Here is a 24,789-nt window from a genome sequence, read left to right as displayed (position 1 = left end):
TAGAAAGAGCCCTTTTTGGAGTTATGGAAATCATTGAATGTATTTGGTACACAATTAAATTACTGATAGAAGTCTAATACTTGTAAATTTGGTGTTTTAGAGGAATCCTAACAGAAAGGAGTAATAGTCTTATGTGCAAAATCATTCCTCTTCAATAGCATCTGCTGGTGGCTTTAGGAAATCAGGTGAATGCAAAGGAAAGGAACTTAAATATAAGTTTATATATATATATAAAATAATATAAATATTGTAAATATAGATTTCCAATGCATAGGAATGGCCAGTGCTTCATCTGATTTCTTAACATACAGGCTGTAGAGATGCAGTGCTCTTAATTAAGGGGCAGTTCAGAAAATGGCAAGTTGCTGGCATCATTACCTAAAGCAGCCTTTCCCTAACTTCTCCAAACTACACTTTGTTACTGTGTTTTACTCCTGCATAATTTAAACGAGGTGCAGCCACCATTCTGGCAAGCTCTTCCTCATCTCATGTTCTCTAGGATGGAATTCCAAGCCTTGTCCTGGGCTTGCTCCATTGCTGTTGCTGTTTTTAAAAATTTGCTTAAATTGAGCACACTTCTTTCTCTTGTGCAACATGGGCATCACTCAAGTGCATGCCCTGTATTCTCATTACTGTTAATAATCCATGATTTTTGTCATCTATTCATACCAGCTACATGTTAGACAAGCAGGAATATCAGAACACCTTTTTTTTTTTTTTGCTCCTCTAGACTTTAATCCAGTTTTTTTCTTCATGTTACCTGCCTGATTCCTGTGATTTCTGACATCTTAAAAAAGAGAGCAAGTGTTTTTCAGTAACAATACTCCAGAGAGTGCTTACTAGGTTGTCTTTAGAGTGCCTTTTTTTTTTTTTTTAATGGGTTCTAATAATGCAGTTTATTCTCAGATAGGATTTTAAGAGTTCATAGTTTTCTGAATCTTCATGAACTTAGATTAAATTTCATGGAGTCTTGCATTAAATGCAATGTCTGTGCATTAGTTCTCTATTTTTGCAGCTATTCTAGAGACAGGTGCAGCAAAGTAGGCAAAAATGAAAACTGCTTTCCAATATCTTTTTCCTTTTTGAAGTCTGCTTCCTTAAGATAACTGTGATTAAGCATCCCCTCACCTGTGTAATCTAAATCAATATTTATTCTTGAAGAATAAGACAAAGTGTTGAAGCTTTTGGTACAGGTCTATAGCTGTGAGTCTGATTCCTCTGCACCCCTTCTCCTCATCCATTTGCTTCCAGTTTGTCAGGGAGTGCAGGCAAAAAGTATTTCACAAAATATGCTGCTTTTCAATCTACATCAATGTTCCTGTCTTCAAGTAATTAAAATAATGTATGCTTGGAAAGATAGTGTTATCTCACTTGTAGTTACAGAGCCTGTAAATAATTAAACAAATGCTGTCACTGTTGGGTTATTTTTTTTAACCACCTCTTTTAGGTTGTGGTGTTGATTACTTAATGCCTTAAGGTGAAGAAATAGCAATGGAACAGGGCTGTAGAGTTAATAACAGAACTGAGTTGTATCCAGTAAATAAAAGCAGCCTTTAAATCTCCCCTAGAGATCTCTGCACAATTGCATAATGATTTGAGAATAAACTTTTCTTAATACTTGGCTGCCAATTAAGTAAGCTAAGAAGCTAGCCATGTAGATAAAAAGCATAAAATATCCCAGCTGACTACAAATCTTACATAACAGTAACTAATCTGCATATTAATTATAGCTACAATAATGGCAAGAGTTAGGTTGGGTATGTAGTTAATCATGAGGCTCTGCTCCAAATAATAATTGGCAAGGGATGACTGTTTTACTTATATTTTAATTAAAAAACAATATGTGTGGGAAGCTTTAACAGAAGGGAAATAAGTGGTAAAAATGCAAAAATCCTGCTTTTCAAACATATTACAGGCTGTAATACCATCAGAGAACCAAATACTGAATAAGTCACATCTATTTTTTTGGCAACCAAAAGTCAATACTGAGTAATAACTGTAGGGTATTAGAACCTCTTAAAATATAAAAGCTACCTCTCTCTTTCTAATAGGTAAACTGTCATTATAATGAGTGTTAGGAAAGTTTAATTTAATAATTGTATGAATAATAATGCCTTTAATATACAGTTTGATATATTAACAAAAAGATGGGGAGTAAAGATGGGTGTAAAGAAGAACAGATTTGTCCAGCTTGGATATTTTATAATCACAGAATTTTCATGTTGACTACCATGAAAGGGACTTTTCAGCTCTTCCTGTTTATGAAGATCTGTGACTTACCATGCCAAAATCTGTAGTTATGAATGATTTTAGCAAGGTGTGCAGCCAGGAGATGAAAAATGATGTTCTGAGAGGAAAAAGCAAGGAAATCAGTGGTTGCATCCTCACTCTGGTTCTGCCAGTGACTCCTCTGGTGATTGAGTTAGGCTCTTAATCACCATCTCAGTTTCTCAGCTGAGAGAAAGTGATAATTACACCTCTTTTTACTATGAAAACCACCTTTATAATTGTATTCATTATAAATCTGTACAAAGTATAAGAACCTGCTGTGCTGTGCACAGGGGGACCGTAGGGTAAAATCTGGCTTGGAGAGTTTACACACTGAAAGACAAACTCCAGCAGTGACAAAAGGCAGACAAACTGGTGGGAAGAGAGAAAATAAGTGGCAAATGTAACTTCTGAGGAGTCAGGCAGGAAGCCAGAGCCTTGTCCCACTGCCCCAGACAGGGAGCAGGACAACCCCAGTCACCAGGAGCCTCCTTGGGGCCAGGCTGGGATGTCAGCTTGAGGGACAGTGTGGCCTTTAGATGTCCTCAGGCCCTTAGAGATGTGTCTGTGTTGCCTAAACCCCAATATTTCTGTTTTTTAAGATGTCTGGTATAGGCAACTGAAGCATGCACTGAAAAAAAGCAAGAAAAAAGCAACCCAAACGAAGCTTTTTCTCTTGCCTGGTTTCTCAGCAGAACACTGATGGGTGGTGAAGGCATTTCTTTGGGGCTGATCTCCATGGCTTGGTAATGCTAATGAGTCAGAAATGGTCCCCAGCTTTCCTGGAAATGCCTTGTGCTGAGCTCATATCTGTAGGATGGGCTCTGTGTGTGTGCAGCACAGGCCTTTCACTGCTGTGTGCAAAACATCTGATTCACTGCATCCAGATTTGTCAGGGAGTGAGGTCCAGTTATGCAAATCCAAAGCAGCTTTTGTATCCTCCCTGGTTATTTCCTTAGGAAGTATTGAATTCCTGTTTTAACTCTGTAATTGCTTCTAGGGAGACAGAGCCTGGGTTTTGGGAGGGAGAGTGAACAGAGGAGGATCTGATGAGCTAATTCAATTGTCATACTGAGATTCTCTAAAAAAAACCAAAACTGTTGGTCTCCATATGAAGTTTTTAGTGTTCCTCTACTGTCCTTTGCTGACAGATGGAGTGCAACTGCTTTATTAGTTCAGTGCTGCTCTCAGGAAATGCTTTTGCCATCCTGTCCAGCTGTGTCCTCAAGGGCATCTCACAGCTGTGGCTTTTAACCACGATGCTTTAGTGATCCTACTGTACTAACCACTGATCCAACAAACAGCTTTGCTCCCAGAATTGATATCCCAAAGGGAATCATGGCAATTGATTTGCTGTTTAGTGGCCTATTGGCAGGTCATCTGGAAGCAAGACCTTCCAAGCTCTTGGTCTGTGCTTGAAACACTAAGGTTGCTCGGTGCTTGCCTAAGCACTGAATTTTGCTGCCTTCTCAGTGCCTGCTTAGCATAACTTGTCAAGTATTCAGGAAGTCATTAGTATCTGCTGTCACCAAAAGCATGCTCATGGCACTCTTTGCTGCTTCTTATGGCTTGTGTTTAAACAGCTGTACAAATGCAGGCTGGCTTTTCCTGTAATTTGCCTTGATTTTCGTGCAGCATCCCTGGCTGTTGCACATAACAGGCACAAGATCCTTGCTGCAGGTCTGAGAGAGACTGAGAGGAATTCCAATGCATGTGACTCAGCAGTCAGCTTAGTACAGCTGAGGTTTCTCCTTAAATTTTCTCCATTCTCCAAGAACCATTTCCTGACAGAGGAATTCCTGAGATAGGTTGAACGCTTCCACTGAAACACTGGTTTTCTGCTGGCAAGGCAGCTCCTTTGTAGATTCTCTGTGATGTACTTTGGTCCCCTCACACTTGCTAATTATATTCTTGTTGCATTATGTTTCTCAGTGAAGGTTCACTCTGGTAATTAATTCTAGTGTTAGCAAATTAAAATTGTACATGAATTATGTCCACACCTGGTAAATGTTGTTTAGAACTCATACATCAAAGGTCCTTCAGCATGTGTCTGACAAACCCATCTATATGTAGCTCTTGGCAGCTGTGGTGCTTAAAGGAAAGGAACATACAGCATATTTCATATCAAATAGAAGTTTTTAAGATTTAACATCAAGGAATTATTAGTTGTTAGTCTGGTCCATCAAAGAATTTTTCTGTTTCTGGTATTTCTTAACGGGTCATAAGGGAGATGACCAAGTAGGTGCTTGGTATCAACTAGGAGGAATTCAGAAAGATTGATTTGCTCTTTTCATAGCATTTCTTGGCCACAACTTGTATGCTGACTTTCTCTATCAAATTGCTGAGCATTAACTCAAATATTCACCTTACAGGAGGCCCAGAAGATCAATGGTGGTGGAGATACCCAGGCAGATGGGGCCTGCAAAGCAACAGATGAAAAAGAGGAGAATGTGGCAGCAGAAGTGGGATGGATGACCTCGGTGAAGGATTGGGCAGGAGTCATGATATCTGCCCAGACATTAACTGGCAGAGTACTTGTAAGTTTTCTATGATTTTCTATATTCTTATTTTAAAGGATATTTATTTGTAAACAGTGTCCCAGCATTAGTGGGGAATTTTTGATTTGTTGCATCACCGCTGAGTCAGTCACGGTTTTATCTTTCAAAATAAAATAGAAGTTTAATTCCCACTGCAAGAGAAAGACAGAAAAGAAGGAGGGAAAACTTGACTTCCAGCCCACCCCTCAGCCTATTTAATTATTATCACCATGGTTGTGAACTGTCCTAGAAACACTGAGTTTAGGAATTTCATATTGCCTGGTAAAACTGTAGGTTGATTGTGTTTGCAAGTCAAATGGTACTAGAAAAAATGGAAGCCAAGTTGGAAAAATAAGCACAGTGTTACCAATGTAGACAGTGGTCAGAACTGCAGAGTAAAACCAAGTTTGAATTGGCCTTGCAATGAGATTTGTGATACTTTCAATAGAACTTTAATGATTTTATTTTCTCTTGATTTTTTTTTTCTGCTTCGTTAACATAGGAAATCCTTCAAACATCAGAGTAGTTATGTATCAAATAGAGCCACAAATCAGATGTGGTTACTGTTGTTTTGAAGTTCCACTGAAAAAACTTTACAGTTTTAACATTATTGGAATATAATTACAGCCTTGTCAAATCAGACTTAATTGCCAAGGGTTTTCTGGGGAGTTCACTGCAGTAAAAGGTGTTTCCTGTGTGATTTGGATTATTTTCCTTGTGAGAATGCATATAAACTAACAGCTGAAGTGATTTAAGTGCCACTTAACATTTTTTGGAATCACAGTGAGCTTTTGGAACTAGTTTGTGTTAAACTGAAAACAGAATTTTTGTCCTTGATTTTTGATTTGGGTTAAGAGAGATTTTACTGTGAGTTGCTTCTGGTCTATGGAGGAATTATTTGGGTGGAGGGAGGGAAGGGAAAGAAAAGGAATTGCATTTCCCAGTCAAGTGGAGGTGGCACAATTGCTGCTGGCTTGTTTAGTTCTGCAATAATCTTGTTTTGAGTATATTTTTCTAAAAGCACCTCCTGTCCATTGTCTTATGTTAAATGCTTATTTCTATCAGGAGTTTGAAAGCATCTTTCATTGCTGCTTTTTTACTTTTATGTGTTCTGTGTGGAACAGACATGTTGATATTCTTCTGAAAAGCAGCACATTGATCTTTTGCATATTTTCCTGACATCATCATTAAAAATTACAAATATTAGAGCTGTGCTTCTTGATCCAACTTAAGTGTCAAGGCCAGAAATGACCCCAAACCAGTCCTATGCTACCAGCTACACAATCAGAAAATTCCTTGTGTTGTTTTTATTGAGTTTACATCTAAGAAAATGCAAACCTACAATCAAACCCTTAAATATAAACCACATTTTACAATGTATTTTTATTCTATAGTGGGACGTGTCTCTTCTAGTTGTTATTTGTACCTCATGTGAAGTTACAACAAAAACCTTGCTAATTTATCAGATCAGCTTGTCCAGGTGCTTTGTGAGCGTTGGAACAAATATTTGGATAGTGGCAGCTCCCATAATTACCTCTTCAATATTTAAACTTTATGGTTACCCACAGGTGAAGAAAATAAAGGCCAACAGGAAGGAGAATAAAGGATGAAATTTATTTTTAAAGGTCACAGCTTCACATCCATGGCACTTGGAGTGCAGAATTGGGCATTTACTGCAACTTAAAACCATTTGCCCAATTCTCTCCTGAAATAAAATGTATCTGTTTAAACAATAGATACAAACCAGGAGGCAACCTTTAAAACATAGGCTAGAAGGCCTTCTTTAACATGTGGCTGTAGATTAGTTGAAAATGTGATTTTTCCACTTAAATAATGTAAATGGAAACTTTACATACTCTTTAAAAAGATGTCTATATTAAAATGCATAAGCACATAGCTTAAGAGCATGCTAATTGATGACAATCAGTTGTGTTTGCAGTTGATGTTAAGTACATAAATATAAATAAGAATAAAGGCACCAGTTAACTAAAATCCATTCAGGGAAATTCTGATTTACTTTGCAGTGCTATATAATGCTGGAGATGATGAATTACCAGATAAAACTCCTGGGGTGGGTTTCTCAAAGAAGAATCAGACATGTTCATAATTAATTTGAAGAAGAATCAGGAAATTCAAGGTGTTTGTGAGCCTGACATGATTTTTTTTTTTTAATAATTTGTGTAAGAAGAGACTTCTATTTTTAGGTAAAGGGCTTGGCATACAAGGGAAAGCCATATATATATATATATATTATTGAAGTTACTGCAGTTCAATTTAGGACACAGTTGGATGTGGACAAAGAAAAATCATTATTTCAGTTGCAGATTTAGGAGATAAAATGGTGAAGCAAATAGTTTTGTTCCATTTGTTGGTTTTTTTTTTTTTTTACACATGACCTGAAAACACATAACAGAGGTAGAAGCTTTGCTTGGCTCTTACTGGTGGTTTTTTGCCTTGACTCTCACAGTATCTAAAGGCAACAGGGTCAGCCAAAAATAGGGAAATTCTTGTCAATATGGGGTGTATAAGGGATTGGGGTTTTTATTCACTGCATAAGTTAATTATTTATAAGGTTATTTAGGTTGCTTTCTTAATATTGAGTAACTACCTGAAGATGAGAGAGTGGCATATGAAGGTTCTTAAATTAAAAGATTGTTTCCCAGTACACATTTAAAATTAAATAGAATTTTTCTGTAACAGATTTTGGTTGGAACATGTAGCTGTGGCCACATTCTGATTCTCTTCATCTATCCAAAAGAATCCAGCAGTCATTTTTTTTTTTTTTTCCCTAACTCTCCTCCATGTCCAAAGGTCAAAAAATGCAAGTTTTACAGATGTTTTGGCAGGATAGAACAAGGTTTTGAGGTTAGTAATAAAACTCGTGATGATCTTGGGACTCTGCTTGGCAAAGGGTCTTACTCTGCAAGATTTGCACATGGAAATTTCTGAGAAATTGGTGTAAAACTTGAAACCATAGGTAAAATTCTGAATCAAAGATGATCCAGTGAACAGGAAAGACTTGACCTTGTGACTGGATTTCTGAAGAACTGTTAGGAATGCTAAAAGGCATTTTCCATTCAGGAAAAAATAAGAGTGGCACCTTTCTGTGACTCTAAAAATATGAGCCTCCAGGTTTTCCAATTTATTTATAATGATCACAGTTTGATTATAAATACATGTACTCAAGTACAACTCATTTGCAATACTCAAGCTCAAGTAAACACTCCAAAGTGTAAGTTTTTTTACTTAGTTGAGGTGTAGTTTTTGTCCATAAAGAGGAGATTCTTTAAAAATTATATGTGAAATCATATATGAAGTAATGGAATTAAAAATATTAGTGGTTTAGTTTGTTGTTGGTGGGGTCTTTTTGTTTGTTTTTTTTTTTTTAAGGTTAGTATTCAGGTGGATTGCTTGAGAGCTGGTGCAGTGTTTTGAAAAAATACAAGTAAGGAAACCCAAGATTTAAAAAAATATATATGTGTATATATATTTTAGATATAGGAGGGGATTTTAAAATATATAAGTGTATATATAATATATAAGTAGTTTCAGTAGATTTTTCAGGAAAAAAATGTAAATATGCAATATACTGCTTGTGTTTTTTAAGGATATTTTCACTCGTTTTGCTCTTTCTGCATATTTTTTTTCTTATAATTCCTGAAGATAGGTCTCAAATTCTTTGAACACTGAAGGGGAAAAAAAAAAAACATTCCTTTGCAGTAAGTTATGGTTGCCTAGCAGCCAAAGTGAAATTTAGCAGCTCTGAAATGATGTGGGGTTTCTGCCTGCTTCCCAAGGCAGGAACAGTTCTCTCATGACTTTGATGAGAATAGGTGCTCAGAGGATAATTTGGCATCCCTGACAGATAGGAATTTGGAGAAGGCAGCTGTATTTGGTTAGACACAGACATTTTTTTTCAGTGTTCTTGACAATATCAGCTATTTCACTAGATTTGCAAAGCAGGAAGAGAAACCTTGAGCAACCTTCAGTGTGCAGCAGCTCAGGATTTAGAGTTTAAATGCTTTCCCAGGGATAGGCTCTTGTAAATTATGGTCTTTTTTTTTTCCCTACAAAGCATCTCCTATTCACACTGATTTGTCTCTGTGTTAAATAGGCAAGTGAAGTGGCTGTAGAGAACATTTTTTGCATGGCTTACAGGCACACCTGGTTACTAGATCAGAAGTTTACTTGCTCTTTAGATTAATAAGGTAGGAAAAAGGAGAGATCTAAAGAGAGCTGTGAGAAAGGATCTTAACTTGAGTACACATTCAGATTTATTTTTTTTTTTCTTAGGTCTTCTGAGATGGAAAGGATTGTGTATGCTTTTTATATTATTTACCCTTGTACTAATGTTCTCCTTTCCTCATCAATGTTTCATAAGGATGGAAGGGCAGAGTCTTATCAAGTTAGGGCATTTATCTGTATAAATGCAGTAGACAAAACTGCTGAGAATGGACCTTTCAGTGTCAGTGTGAATGTCCAGATCATTTAATTGCAATTGTTCAGACTCTGAGCTGCTTGCTGAGTGTGGCACTTGCCTTCTCTTCCTAGGGAATAGTTTGGAGTTTGCTCCTCTCTGTTGAGAACTGGACTTTTTTAATTTTTCACAGGCTTTAGTGGCACATCACTGAATCCAAGGGATGTGTTCTAGGTTGCTTGGATCTCCTGTGACAATGCTGTGAGCTATTTCCAGGGTTTCCATAGGAATAGGAACAATACTTCTGCATTTGAGTTGATGAGCTACTGACTGATAATGGAACAGAGTAGGAAGTGTTGAGTAAGTCTTGCTGGTTTCTATGGTAACTGCAGCTTGCCTTAAGTTCCATTTATGCATTTTCTTTTCCTGAATATTTATTATTGACAATATGAAGGGATGTTTTGCTGGTTTTTGCTTTGGATCAAAGGGTGGGCTTCTGCCCCCAGTCCTGTGGGAGGCAAAGTTCTTTTAGTGTGTGGATTTCTTTAGCATTGGGCTACTCAATTCTGCAACGTAGCTGTAGCATCTCTTGGCTGTTACTACATCTCTAAGATAGCCACCTCGTGTTCTGTGAAGCTGCTGTGAATCTTGGTTCATTTTTTAAAATTAAATAATAATATTTAGTGTTTAAAATAATAAAAACATGAATGTGCTAATTTCTTAGTATGAAGCTATTTATAGCAGGAAGTTAGTGTATTATCACTTATGACAATGTAGTATTGGAAGAAATGTGGCCTACTTTATTTTTTTTCTCCATCAGATTGTTTTTACTCTTAATATATGCCAATCTTAAACTTTCTTTTTCTGCCTTGTCTCCTATCAAGTGTGTGGCTAATCAGAAATAAGTAGTAATTTTTCTCCTGAATTTTGGGAGTTTTGAGCACTGCTATGTGGAGATGGGTCAGGTGATAAAATAATAATAATAATAATAAATATGTAGATGTACATGCTAAAATCAAATCAAGAAAAGGATAAACAGAATGTATGATAAATGAATGATATAAACTATACTGATAACTGGACTTAATTTGACTTAGTGTCTTGCATTTGAATTCTTATCTCAGAAGAGAAATAGAAAATGAAGAGCATACATTGAACATTCAAATTGCAAATGCTTATATCAATTAAAATTACTAATTTTTATAAGCCTGCTTTGTGTAAGCCAGATCTCAGTGTAGTCTTATCCACCCTGTGTCTGTCAGCTGATAAATGTTGCAAATTTATCTTCAGGAGCTTCAGATAATATTATGAAGAAAAAGATTTTTCCTACAGTGAAAGTGCTCTGTTGACATCCTTGATCTACCTATCTACCACTTCCTTTTTTTTTATTATTTTTTTATTTTTTTAATACATATGATGTTATAATACATAATATATATTTAAAAAAATATTTCTGCAGCTCTACCATCAGTGATTTGGTCTGGGGTGTGGAGTAAATGCTATGGAACGTTAAGCTTGAGCCTAAAAAAGAATATTAAAAACTATTTTGATGTTTATCAAAATCAATAGCTAATTTTTGCTGAAAGTTTTTTTTTGTTTTCAAAATGAATTGTTTTATTTTGTTTTTAAACTGTTGTTTGATATGGATTTGTTTCCTGAGAAATGTTCTCAACGTTATTCTGCTTGGCTTCAGTACCTCTATGTGGCTCCTTAAATGTACATTCTATCAGAACAGGAGTTTCCCCTCTGCTGCAATTAAGTCTTTATTTCAGCTTCAAATCCTGCAGCAGAGTCAATTTCCCATTTTTTTACTAAATCTTCTCCAAGTCCCACTTTTCCTGTGAAGTCAAATGTCTGTCCTGCTGCTGGGATGCCATTCAGACAGCAGCAGTTCAGGTGCTGGCTACTCCCATGCAGGAAGCTAAAGCCTAATTTGACATATTTTCTAGGTTTTATATATAAAGGTTTTGGGGTTTTTATTGGTTCCACCTGTTGGTAGGGTTCAGGAGGATTACTTCTCCCTGAATTAATAGCAGACAAACTACCTGAGGAGGGAGCAGGAAACCTCAGGGTAGAAACTAGGATGAAGAAGTTGTGAATTCAAAGTAAAAAACAGGGAATGTTGACACCCATTCCATGAGTTTCACCTGGGAGCTGAAACTTTTCCTGCTCTTACAGGAACCTACAGTGAAATTGGGTGAGTTTAAGGGGGAAACTTGGTCCTTCATGTTAAGAGTTCTCTTCATCCTGCAGATGCTTCCCTTCATCTCAGGATGAGGGTAGGAGTAATGTCTGAGTAGGGATGAGGGTAGGAGCAATGCTTGAGTAGGGGTGGGGGGAAACAAGGATAGAGGAATTAATATTAGAAGGGGAAATGAGAGGACTTTTCAGAGGTTTGAAGCAGTTCTGCTGCTTTTTTTCATCCTGTGCAGGTTGCTTCTCTTCAGCATAGCTGGCTGGGATGGGTGAGAGAAAATTTCTGCAATATAATTCCATGTTTTGTAATGAGGCTCTTCTGTGGGGCTCCCAAAACTAACCCAGCTGATGCAGAATGGAAAAGGAAATCTGATCCTTCCTCTGTTCCACACTGGAATTTCAGAAAGTTTCAGAATTGTGTAATTCAGGTAATTGTTGCTGCTTAGAATGGGGGATACCACCTGGTGAATAAAGGAGAAATGTGGAACCTGAGCCTGTCTTGAGTAGCCAGCATCCTCTTCACTGCCTGCCAGCTGAGACACTCAGTTCTTTCAGATGCCCACAGTCCTCTCATTGAAAAACAATTTGACTCCTACACACTGTTAAAAAATTTTATGCCTGTCAGGGTAAAAGCTTTCAAAAATTACTTGTGTAGAGATGAGTGGATTCAGTGAGCCATCTGAGTGTTGTCATACACAAAATGTGTTCATGTTATCAGCCTGCTGCAAAGGACAGCAGGATGCTAAGCTTTTGTGTGGAGATGCACTTTTTTTTTTTTCTTTGTTATTGTCAAGCATTAGATTTAATCCAGAATGTATTCTGAAGGTACTGAATGTAGTTTAGGAAAGCATAACTGTGTATTTTTGGTTTATTGCTGTGAAAAAAAGAACTTTTTTAATCCCCCTCACCTCCCTACTTGTCATACAATTTAGTAAACTCATTTATTCCTTTGTTGCTTTGCTGGAATTGTCTTGCAGTTCTGTAGATTTAATCAGTAACATAGAAGAAAATTTAAGATATTGATGTCATGTAGATTAATTTGACCATTAAAATGCTAAAACCATTGGAAGGGTCAACTGAGCAGTTTTCAACACTTTCCATGTGTCTTACACTGGAATGTATTCTATAATCAGCTCCAAGTGGTGTAGGGGGGTGTTTGGTTTTTTTTTTTTCAATATTGAAATTCTCATTTGTTGAAAATGAGATGTTTAATGTTCTATGTTAGTGGTTCAGCAGCTTTATTGAACTTTCAAAAATGTTGGTGCTTCTTGTTGGCTGATCTTGACCATGTTTCCTTCTTATGTTGAATTTGTCAGGCTGGGAGGTTTCAATGGTCAACTTCAGGATTCTTAGGTGAGGAACTGGATGTCTGACTCAGATTAATTACTTCACTCTTATTGGCCTTTTACTTACCTCCTTTTTCTTATATTAAATTTATGATGGATAAATGGAGTAAAATAGAGGTAGAGATTGTTGATGCTCTTTATTGCCACACTGATTGCCCTCAAACTGGTGAAATCAATATTAGATAAGAAATAAACCAAGAAAGATCAATTTTAGTTTTGCAATTTAAATGACAAAAAACCTATTAGATTTATTGACAGATGTCACAGAGTCTGTGAGAGCAGTTAAAAAAAAATGCAAATTTTGTATGAAATATTGCCTACTTTTCTACTACTGCACAGCATATTCTCTATTGATATATAAATAATATTTTTCCAGAAAACTTTTTAACATGGTCATGTAGAGTTAAACACTGCTGCTCAAAACAGCAGGGTTAAAGGAAGTTGTAATGCAAACATTACTGCTTTGAGTTCTTCCCCTTCCATCAAAATATTTTCATTTTGTAGTTATCTGAAACAATGTTTTTAACGTGACCATTGCAGCAGCAACATCTCTGCAATTTTACTGAGCTGAGACATCAGAAGGAAAAAGGCTTTCTTGTGTGGGAGGCATATTTTTGCCTCATCAATGGTAGTTGGAAAAGCAGAATGAAAATTATATTTATTTCTTGTCCTGGGGTCCCCCCTATTTAACCAGGTTAAACCAGGCTGCTGGAAGAGGTGATATGTTTTGTACATATATTTTTGTACATAATTATCTATTTTATTTTGCTAGCACTAGGTCTGGTAATGCTTTAATGAACATAGTAAATTGCAAAACATTTCTTTTGAGAGGTGTTTTGAAGTAGAAACATGCAAAGACTTCCAAGGCACTGTTAATATTATGAAATATCTTGACAACATAACAATTTCAATTCACTGTGATGGGAAATTTAGTTTGCCCTGCTGGAATATGCCACAAAAGTGGCCAAATTTACCATTCTGACAGGTAGGTAACCCTGCTCCATCTGTGTGCATGGAAGCTGGAGGTATGTAGGGCACAAGCTGGAAAATTGCTGTTCAGTGGAAGCAGCAACACTTGATTTTTCAAAGCCAGATTTTTTGTGGCTCTCTGCCACCACTGCTGGAATGCAGTAATCCCATGTGGCTTTTTCAGCTGTCTGGTGACCACAGAGCACTGAGCTGTCACTTTGCAATCAGTATTTATTCCCTCCTTCGTTCCCTATTCCAGTAGCCAGGAGGATGGTGGCTAAAATGGGTACAAGGATCATCATCCCCCTACAAGGAGCATCATTACTTTGATGAACTTTGGCTTCCCAGGAGAGTTTCTAATAGCAAAACCTGTTACCTGGCACAATAATTATTTTTACCAGCAAGAGATGCTAATGTGAGGCTCAGGCATTACAGGAAGAAAGGTTTATTACATAACTTCTGGATGTCACCATGGAACAAGTGATGAAGTTGTTCCATGCTTCAGTTTGAACAGAAACACTCAGGTTAGATTTTAGTTTGAAGGAATGTAGAAGCATTCAACCCTGGCAAAACAACTCCAGAGAAACTTTTCCTTTTTCCTGAAGGACAGGTGTTGTCTCAGAATCACCATATACAGGCTGGAAGTTACTTTAAGATCAGAAACATCAACTACCAGAAGAAAATAATAATAAAAAAAAGACTAGAGATTCTCAATAGAATTTTTTTGTACATGCTCAGAATCTAAAGGCTTTATTTATTTATATTTTTCTACACAGTTATTTATTATTTCTGCAGCTGCAGAAAAGTTATTTCTTAAGTTTTGAATGGGCTTGTTGCTCAAATACAGCTGAAGTTTTTAAGCTCTTAGTGTTTTGTTGATGCCCTGTGTGTACCTGCAAATAAACATACTAGAAGAATAACTTTTTGAATATGTACATATTATGTATGTAAAGAATCAGGTTGATTTGTTTTTAACTCAAAACAGCAGGGCTTTCACAGGGTTAAATAACAAAACACATGCTAAGACACTTCTAGCCTGAAACATATGTCCAGAATCTTTGAAGATGCTGGTCCTTGAAATACAGATAATTTCATGACCAAACCCATTTGCACCTTACTTTGTAGACATGTCTGAGCATGCAAATATTCCAAAGAATCTCAGCTTGTAAAAATGAAGTAAACCATTTTAGATTTTTTCCTGTAATTCAGAAGGAATAACACCAGCACCTGTCTAATGTCACTCCAAGCAAAATGCAAGATGTGAGGATATGAAGAGGGTAAACTCCAAGCTGTGATGTATCTGGTAATATTCCTCATCTTTAATCTTCAATTTCTTTTATGTGTGTGAAGTGTCATTTGTCATCTTGGGGTGCTTCCAAATAAGCTGTAATTTAGCTCAGTTTATTTAACCAGTTCAGAGGTAGCTGATGAAGGAAGAAGAAAATCCAGAAATTTACCTGTGTAGTGAAAAATCCTATTTCTGTTTAGCTTTTCTGGAAAAGTTTCACCCTTGTGAGACAAAACAAAGATCCATGGGAAAGTATAACCAGCCATACAAGTGGGATTTATACAGGAGCCCTATTAAATCCTGACTGTAATTGGTTTAGTTTTGTTCTATCTGTAATGCCACAGTCACTCCTTTCCACAAAACATTATGGATGGTCTGAAATAGAAATAAATCTCATTGTGTGCATCCCTGGATGTAAGGAATTGATGTTTTAACTTACTTGACATTCAGTTTAATTTAATTATGAGAATTCTCTCCTGGTAACTATCAGGGAATGTACATGCTTGGCTCATTATCTTGCTGTGATAGTGTGTGGCTGTTGTATTATTTCTGTTTGCTCATTCTCTTGATGCTTGTTTACTCATGGCCCTTAGGGAAAGCTGTATTAAATAGTTCCACAGTGATTTTTCCAGAAGCAAGACAAATTGTAGTGTTTTCCTATTTTTGATGCTGACAAAATCCAGTGAAACTGAGTGACTTTGGAGTCTGACTTCTGCAGAGCTGGAATACATTGGTTTGCATTTGATCTGGAAATATTACCTTAAATTTTTACAAGCCAAGGATTTCTAGAAATTTTTATTTTCATGTAATACATAAACCAGCATTTTAATATTGTAATATTTTAAATTTTTTTTTTTTTTGGATGTCACTAAATTAGGGTGAGGATCTGTGGGGAAGCCCCAGCACTGAGCAGCACCCAACTGCAACTCATTCCTCTAATTTCCTTTGGGTTGCAAAACAAACCAAAACCTTTCAGTGCTTGGAAGCTGGTTGCCTGGTATTCCAAGGAGAATCTTAAATGCAGTAAAAAGAGATGTAGAGAGCAGGATAATTTGGGTTTCCAGTTACTGCAGCAAACTCCACATCAGTCTTTCATGATGTAAATGACATGGGTAATTAAATAATCTTCTCATTTTCAAGTGAGTGGTACCACATCATTATAGAACAGTCATAGGAACTCAGAGCTCAGTATTTGCTACAGACACATGGAATATATTTATTGTGTTAAGATGGGTATTTTTAGTTTCATGATGCTTTCAAGAGCTGGAGATCAAGGATTCTGCCATCTTGTGGCACTATAGATTTGAATTAATTGAATTGACTTCATTAGAGTTCCAGATCTGTAAAACTAGATCTGTATTAGAACATAACTGAAATAATAAAATAAATATAAATATAAATATATATAAAAATTCAGTATATGGAATGTATTTGAATAAAGAGCTTGTGGCTTGACTTCAGCAATGAAATTTTTGAAAACAGAGCATGTTTAGGAGTTTGCTTTGGAGGAACTGAACCTTCTTACTTTTTTGACCAGATTGTCACCTGTGGCTCATTTGCTTTATCCCTTTTTTTAAAATTTATTCAACCAGGCTTGATCTAGGGTAGATACCTCATATGAGAATGTAATTTAGAGGCAGCCAAGAAATTTGGCAGATGATAACATTAATTTTCATTTTGGGAATGCTTTCTTTGGGAGACTGGATGCTTGCTTGGGAAGACTGGATGCTTGCTTGGAATTGCTAGTATTGTGTTTTTATTGAATACTACTTGCTATAATTAAATAAGAAATGTAATGGTGCAGCTAGAGACCAGTTTACAATTTTAGTGCTGTTAATTGGAACATCTGTTACAGATAGGAGTGTGTAGATATCATTGTATCAGAGGTCTCTTTGTAGTCCTGAGATAGGGAAGCCTAATTACACTTGCCCAGTAAATGAAGGAATAAGTGATGGGAGAGAAAACAAAACAAAAAACTTGGCAAATTAGTGCCAGAGGGGAGATCCAAACAACTTGGCTGTCACTTTACATTAGCATTGAGCACTGAAGTGTGCAATGTTTGAAAAATCAAGAAATCCTAGATCTTGTTTGCTTTCTTGCATGGCAACCTGAAATGTACCTGTGGGCTGCACTCCAGGTGAATCCAGGTGAGCATCATGGGCACAGGATGCAGCTTTGTGGCCTTTTTGTGGTCCCTAAAAGCCACCACATCCTAACCTGTTTCTGGCAGCTTGGAGTTTGTGGGTCTTCTCTTGCTTTCAGCACACTTAAATGATATTTTAGTGCTTTCTCACCCATCCCTGCTTCACTCCCTGTGCCAGACTGTACAAGGGATTTTCACTAAATGCTTTTCTCAGCTTTGCCAGTTGAAGTTTCTCACTGGGATAATGCATCCTCCCAGTAAATGCAGTTTCTTGTTAGGCTGGGAGAGAAATCCTGAATTTATTCACTGCTTCCTAGGGCTAGCATTAGTGTGGGGAAATGCAATGAGCTGATATTCAACTGGAAGATCCAGCAACTACAAAAAAAATTTCTTGTAATTTCTAGTTCTCTCATCCCTAGTGTGGAAAGAGGATAAAGGTTTGAAAGTTTTGAATATTATAGCTCATGTAATCCTTCCAAAATTAAACACTAGAACTACAGTCCTTTTAAGAATGATAGATACATCTCAATAGTTCTGTTAAATATTTTCATTTATTTGCAGAAGCTTCAAGAGTCTCTTTCATAGGTTACTTTGCAGATGCCAAATCCTTTGCTACTGTAAATACAACCTCAAAGAGAGTGCCAGATAACTTATACAGACACATAGCATGGTGGATAACAAACCAGGAATAAATGGTATGGTCGAGACCTAAGAGCATTAAACTTCAGAGCTGTGTGCTCATATCTCATCATTTATACATCAGAGAAATGGTGTTAGTGCTTTGTAAATCTTTAAGCTCAAAAATGCCTGAATATCTGTCTACCTGTGTGTTATTGGCTTACTAATGTAGTTTTTGCAAGAATAATATAAATTTGAAGGCACTGTATATGAGGAGAAAATCTGCATAGCTGATCTTGACCAAGAAAATTCATTTTTCTGCAACAATATTGTTGTGCTACTGAAAGGAATATTGTTTCCATCAGGCCAGCATCCCAGGGAGAATTTACATCAGGGTTTTGCACTGCCCAGAGACACTTTTCATGTCTACAGAGGAGTCTGACAATCCTGAGTTGCTGGGTGTGTGTTTATATTCACAGTGTGTCTGCTTGCAAACATGAAAGAGGAAAAAAGTTAGAAGCAAATGAAGTGTCTTGAAAGGGAGTGGATTTTCTTTTGAGTTTTAATATAAAGAAAGAAAGAGAAACAAGCAAACTAGCACCATTTTGCTAAGCCTTTGTAATTTGTCAAGAATCTCTCATCCCTCCCCTGATCCTTTGCCTTTTCACATCCTGTGTGTGAGCTGTGTTTAATTTTTCATGCTCATCATTTCAGTAGGAGAAAATACAAAACCATTTCTCATATCTTATTCTTACTTTAATGTCAGTTTTATGATGCTCTGCTCATACTCTTCTGTTGCAAAATTCTTGTCTTTAATAGTGATTTGTGCCTGAGGTAGGACACCTGTAGTATGTTTGAACTCTGTGTTCCTAGGAAATAAAAACATTGTGATGTTTTCTGGTGGATTTGAGTATAGGAATATGACTTGTGATATCTCTCAGGCATGTTTGTAAAATTGTTTGTCACCAGAGAGCTTGGGTTATATCCTGAGTTCCTGTAAAAGCTGAGTAGAATTTGTTCCTCACCTGAACTTTGAAGGCATTAATGTAAATTTAGTCATATAAAAAACTCAGATGAAGGGACTGTAAATTATTTTTATCTATCCCACATTCCTATTTGAAAAATAAAAACAGATTGAAATGTTAAGAGGTTTATGATGGCTTGTTGGTCCTTCCCAGGGCTACCCTTAAAAGGAAAAAAAGAAAAAGTTCAGGGCAAGCTCTGGTTGCTTGGCCATGGGTTTTTATTGCCCTTTCTACTCTTAGTGTAATTTTTGTCTTGGCATGCTCAAGATTAAAAGAACACGTGATAGCTTCCAACTGGGGAGGGGGATTTAGTGGGTGTGTTTTGACAGATGTCTCATCTCAAATTTAATAATTAGTGTTAGGTTTTTATTAGTAGAGAAAGTGAGGATACTGATGGGGTGACAGGGAATTCATACAGTATGGTTTTAAATATAACAACCTGATCAGATCTCATGAGGTATCCTTTTCAGTAACTCCAAAGAAAATAAATAAGAACCAACCAACCAAACAGAATAACCAAAATAACCCCTCCACTAATGAAAATTTTTAATTCACCAGCAGTTAGCAATGCAAATTGCTACTGTTGTAGGGCTTCATGTTTTTGTGGGCTAAAACCTGTCCAGAGTGAGATAAAGCAGAAATAAAAGAGCATGTGGAAGAAACCAGCAAAAAGCACAGTCAGGTTAGGAAGTTTAGTCCAGATCACTTCTTGTCCACACACAAATATGTGTGGATCATTAATAATTAATCCATGGGGTAATGTGCTAAATATTGCATTAAGAAATCACAGCATAAATGCTGATGGAAGCAAAGCAGCATTATTCACCCTTCATTAGCAGTATTTCAGTATTTTAGGCCAAGCTGGGTTTGGTATTGCTACTTTTTATTGGATTAGTGTCAGAATTTCATCTCTAACTCATTCGTTCTCAGTTACTGGCACAATTATTTGGTGCAATGCAAAGAAGTTGTTGTGCAGAGTGCCCCAGAACATTTTGGCTCGTGGAGTTTTGGGAAATATCTTTCTCTAAAATGGCACAAACATTCCTACAGAAAGCTACCCATCTCTTCAGAGCTGTAACTCACCTTCCACGTGGTTGTCTTGGAACTGGGATATAAAATATAATTTGGTTTAATCCAGCACTATTGCTGTGTCATTTCACAGAGGGATGGGCCACTCTCTTGACATCCAGCAAGTAACAAACTTGGGGACAATTTGGCCACACAATAGTGCTGTTCTTCCTGAAGATTTCTTTCTTTCTTTCAGATTTTCTGAAAATAGAAAATCTTCATTGGTGAAAAGCCTTCTTAGGAGTGAATGCTCTGGACAGCATTAAAAATACTGTTGAGATTTATTAAAAACTGTGATGTTAAAGCAAGTTCCCTCAAATATTCACTCTTCTATCTTCATTATTTTAAAGCAAGAGTAGTGTTGCTTGCTGAGACACAGATAAGCCCAAGATGTTTGTTAAGCTGCATATGAATGAGTATTTTATTATTAATTAAAATGGTGAAGAGTTATAACCTAGATGCAGGGCATCATTGCCTTATTCTTGGTAGTAATATTAGATTCAAGCAGGGTAATGTTCTGTTAATAACAGCTGGAAATTTTAGATTATACCCCTTGTGAAGCATACAAAAATATCAAAAAAGCAAATGAATAGTGAAGCATGCAATTTGGAACCACCCTTGATAAGAAGGCTTCTGTCTATACAAGTTATCAGAAACTGGGCTGGGTTTTGAACTCCTATCTCTAATCATACCAAGATTAGAACTCATGGAGTCAGTAAACCTGTTTTGGCTCACATAACCTCTTCTGCACTGGTTGTGATAATAAGTAAAATTAAAATAATAATAAATAAAATAAAAATATTTTATTTATAAATAATAAATAATAATAATATAAAAATATTAGATATAAATAATATAAATAAATATATAAATATAATATAAATAAATAATATTTAAAAATATAAATAAATAAAAGAATAAAAAAAGGTTAAATCAGAGCAATTCAATCATGAAACCCTCAAGAAAGCTTTTTTTGTATAGAACCTAAGTGTGAGCTTCCAAAGCTTAATTTTACTGTAGTTTTACTTCAGTAAATTACTTTATAGCCATTTTGCTATACATATTGGTGGTGTGCTCTCAGTGTATGTATAGTTCTGATCACATCACCTGAAAAAAAAAAAAAAAGATTTACCAGAAATGTAAAGCATGTGGAAAGAGAAAACAGCTGCCTGAGGTAAAAAAGAAATAATTTTAATGGCCAGGTTTTTCTCTGTTGTTTTACAGATTTCTCCTGAATGCTTTGATGTAATCTGTCAGAAAGTAATACCTGGGGGAAATATGAAACTGACCATGAACTTAATCTGCTTAATAGCATGGGCCTTTCCTTTTTTTGATATATCTCTTATTTTTTATCTCTGATCTGGTTAAACTGACTTTACAGTCTATGTGTGAAGCAAATGTAAGGTTATTGCAGTGTAATAATAAATACAGTGTCAGCACAGAGTTAACTGTGGCAATTCTCTTTTGTAAATGGAAGGGAAGAAAATATTTTCCTGAGCAGGAAGACAGTAATTTTGACTCGAAGGTCACTGTTCCATTAATAGGGAACTAATAGGTGTTCCAAATGAATGACTCTTGTTTTCAATTTGAGGAGAGGTGAGAGTAGGAGGTGATGGAACTCAGGTTGAATTGAGAATTTAATCTATGTATCAAGAACCTTTGTCACTGAAAAGATAGTGAATAAATGATTTAATTTACAAACTGTAATGAATTCCTATGGAGAATTAATTATCTTGGGACTTTGTTCTTGAAATGGAAATCTATTTGACCCTTGAAATCAATCTCTTTTTTTCCCCCCTCATACCACCATAAGTTTGATGCATCTTCATACGTTCAACAAGATAAAAACTCTAGAATTTTTTTAGCATATTGGAATAAAGCATGGTTGTTGGTTTTAGTCCATTTTAGTTTCAGTGTGCATATGTCTGAATTCTGATTGCAGTTGTTCTTGGCTATTCTGAGCCAGGGATGATCTCAGAAGGTAGAGAACAATAGTTAAAGGATAAAAGCCTCAGATTTTGGCAAGGAAAGGAGGAAAAAATATGTTGAGAACCAGTGCCTGTTTTGTAAAGTCTGCATTTCAGAATAACAGACTAACTAGCAGAGTAGATTGTATCCCTTGGATGCCTTTAGTTTAAAAAAAAAAATAGGAATGCAAGAGTAACTTTGTTAATTGTACCAAACATTACACAGAGCAGATCTTTAGTGTCAGCTTAACCTCTGCCATTTAATCTCTAATTCTACATTTATGATATATTCTTACAGAATGAATCTGCCATTCTCTAGAAGTTGTTGTTGAAAGGTGGGGTTACTGCTGTCCAAAAGATGTTACTTGCATTGAAGAATAAATATTGGTTAAAACTGATGTTTTTTTACAATTTTTTGTAACAATTAATTAATTTGTAACAATTAATTGTTTTTACAATTAAATTTTTACAGGGCACATCAGAAATCCTATTGTATCAGCTTTTACTTTATTATAATGTCTTTTTGGATTGCTATTTACTGACCAGCTGCATCACACAACAGGATGGGAAAACTGGAAAACTTGTGGAAAGAAAGAAATCCCTCTTGATGACCTGTCAATATGTTAATATTTTGACTTTCAGGATCAGAGAACTAATGATTTCCAATGCTTCCCTCTGAAAAAAAAGAGAAAATACATCAATACTGGAGCTTTTTTTAATTAGCATAGTTTCCAAATTTTCATTAGACAGAATCATGTCTGAGAATCAGAATGAGGTAGAGATGAATCTTTGCCTGTTTCCTTTCTACAATTTTTATCTCTGAAAAGAAGCATCTCAGGAAGTCCACTGAGAGCCCTTTTTCTGTTTGAATTTTCACTGTGAACTTGGGGTTGTGTTCACAGAAACTGAGACTGATTTGCAGTGTTGCAAACATTCTTGCTAACTAATGCTGAGATAGAAAGCTCTCCAGATCTTAGTTTTTTGTTCCATGAGTGAAACCTGAGCAAAATTATGCAAACTTGGCTTTTAAATGTGCAATATTGCAGAAATTATGAATTTCCTGTGCTAACATCCAAATTTCAGAGCTCTTTCAGAATGTTCTCTGAATAGATAGCTTAGACTTCACAACCACTAAAAGTGTCACTTCATCCTAACTTTGCCAAATGTTTTCCTAGAAAATCCAGTAGATTTAGGCAATGCAAATGTTTGCTTTTGGAGCAGGTTAAGTTGTCTGATTGGATATTCACACTCCATTACTCAGGAAACTTGCAGGGGTAGTTCTTGATGTCCTGATTTTCACCTGAGTTACCAAATCAGTTCATGTCCTCTCTCCTGATAGTTCTCAAGTCCATAATGAATAAATCCAGTAGTTCCAATTCTGCTCTGAAAGGTGAAGTCAAACTGTCATTAAAATTACAGAAATCATTTGTCTCATGACCCCTGCCAGCTTTTGAAGACATGAAGCCTTGACTATTGTTTCATTTCTCCTACAATATTCAGGTTAAGTAAAGCTTTCAGGGTTCATATTCTGTTCCTGAAATGTCTGTTCAAATGGGAACAGCTTGGATCTGACAAATCAGTCCCACCAGCTATGTCTCTTTCCTTTAGCATCTTTTAGCTAACAAAACCACCTGAGACAGAGCCCTTAATTCAGTGCTCGTGTTCTGAAACCTCCCAAAGAACCAGCAAAATGTCTTAAAATGTTGTCTTTCACCTTTACCAATTGGTTCCACTCAAAGAAGGTGGCAGTGCTTATTTTTTCCATCACTTGGTCCTACCAGCAGTTATACTTTGGAAATACAGGATGCCTTCTTTCTAAATGGTCCCTGCACACTGCCTGTTAAATGCTGTTTACCACCTATATTGACCCCCTATATCTTAGCCCTGCATTTGGCATTTCATTTTTCCATCTATATAAATATTTAGAGAAGTGCTTTGAGTGATGTTCATTGGAGTTGGCAGGTCAGAGATGAAATTCCTGAGTTAGGAGCAATAAGGTGAGGTCTGTGTGTGGTGCATGTTGAATTTTTTTAACCTTTGCACCCAGCTGTGTTGGGTGAGAGACCTGCAAGGATTGATGTCCCCAGGGGCTCCTCTGAAGTTGTCACTGACAACAGCACTGGAACAGTTGGAATTTGTAGAATTATTTCCAAATAGGCTACAAGGCCACCTCCTATCACTCAGCTGGAATTCAGCTGATTAATTTTCTCTCAATGTTACCCACCAGCTGTTTGAAGCTCTTGAATTTAGTTCTAAATACCCATGGTGGTTGTTTTTTTTTCTTTAACTTCCAGTTACCAAAATATCCTCTTTCTTTACCTAGGCCTGTTTTGAAGAGGAAAAGAAATCTTTATTTGTACCTTAATTTTGTGAACAGGACAGCAACACCAGTTAGAAAGCAAAGATATTATGCAGGCATTACAAATAAATTACAATTTTAGCATGTCTGAATTATTGACTAAAAATTCTTTACTCATCCCTTGCATGTTTTGGTGTGTTAGTGTATATTTTGTTTATAAATAAAGGAAAAAAAAGCCCCCACCTCAGCTTTCCTGATCCCTTAAGCAGTGATAGTGATTAAGAGACTGAATCTCAAACAAAAACCCAATCTTTTTGGTATTAAACAATCCATCTGCAACTATTAAAAGGCATCTCAGCAGAAAGCATTTTTGCCATTTGAATCTTGGCAGTTCAATCAGTATTTTAGGATTTCTGCACATCAGATAAAAATCTAAACTACTTCAGATGGGAAGCAGAGGTTAAGTGCAATGAATGTGCTGATGTTTGTTTATAAAATTTTGGGGAGTTTGCAGTTGTGTAGGTTTCAGAGAATGTGTTTCACCCAAAAAGTATTAAAGGAGCTTCCATGTCACACCTTGCATCTGCAGGGCATATTGAAGCCCCTTAAAAATAATGGGGGAATATTTAAAATGTTCAAAATCCACCA

The 24,789-nt window shown here is 36.3% G+C and overlaps 1 protein-coding gene across 19 annotated transcripts in view; it reads left to right on the top strand.

The window, feature by feature from the left end:
• Positions 1-24,789, top strand: part of KCNMA1 (potassium calcium-activated channel subfamily M alpha 1) — a 368,746-nt gene that overhangs the window by 106,146 nt on the left and 237,811 nt on the right. For all 19 annotated transcript variants that reach the window (XM_071748266.1, XM_071748268.1, XM_071748267.1 and 16 more), the window contains exon 2: positions 4,641-4,805. In XM_071748266.1, the coding sequence (XP_071604367.1) occupies positions 4,641-4,805 (165 nt within the window). The remainder of the gene's footprint in view (positions 1-4,640; positions 4,806-24,789) is intronic.

This window comes from Heliangelus exortis, chromosome 7 (genome assembly GCF_036169615.1).
Source record: "Heliangelus exortis chromosome 7, bHelExo1.hap1, whole genome shotgun sequence".
Classification (NCBI taxonomy): Eukaryota; Metazoa; Chordata; class Aves; order Apodiformes; family Trochilidae; genus Heliangelus; species Heliangelus exortis.
This window is presented reverse-complemented; position numbering and strand designations above follow the sequence as displayed.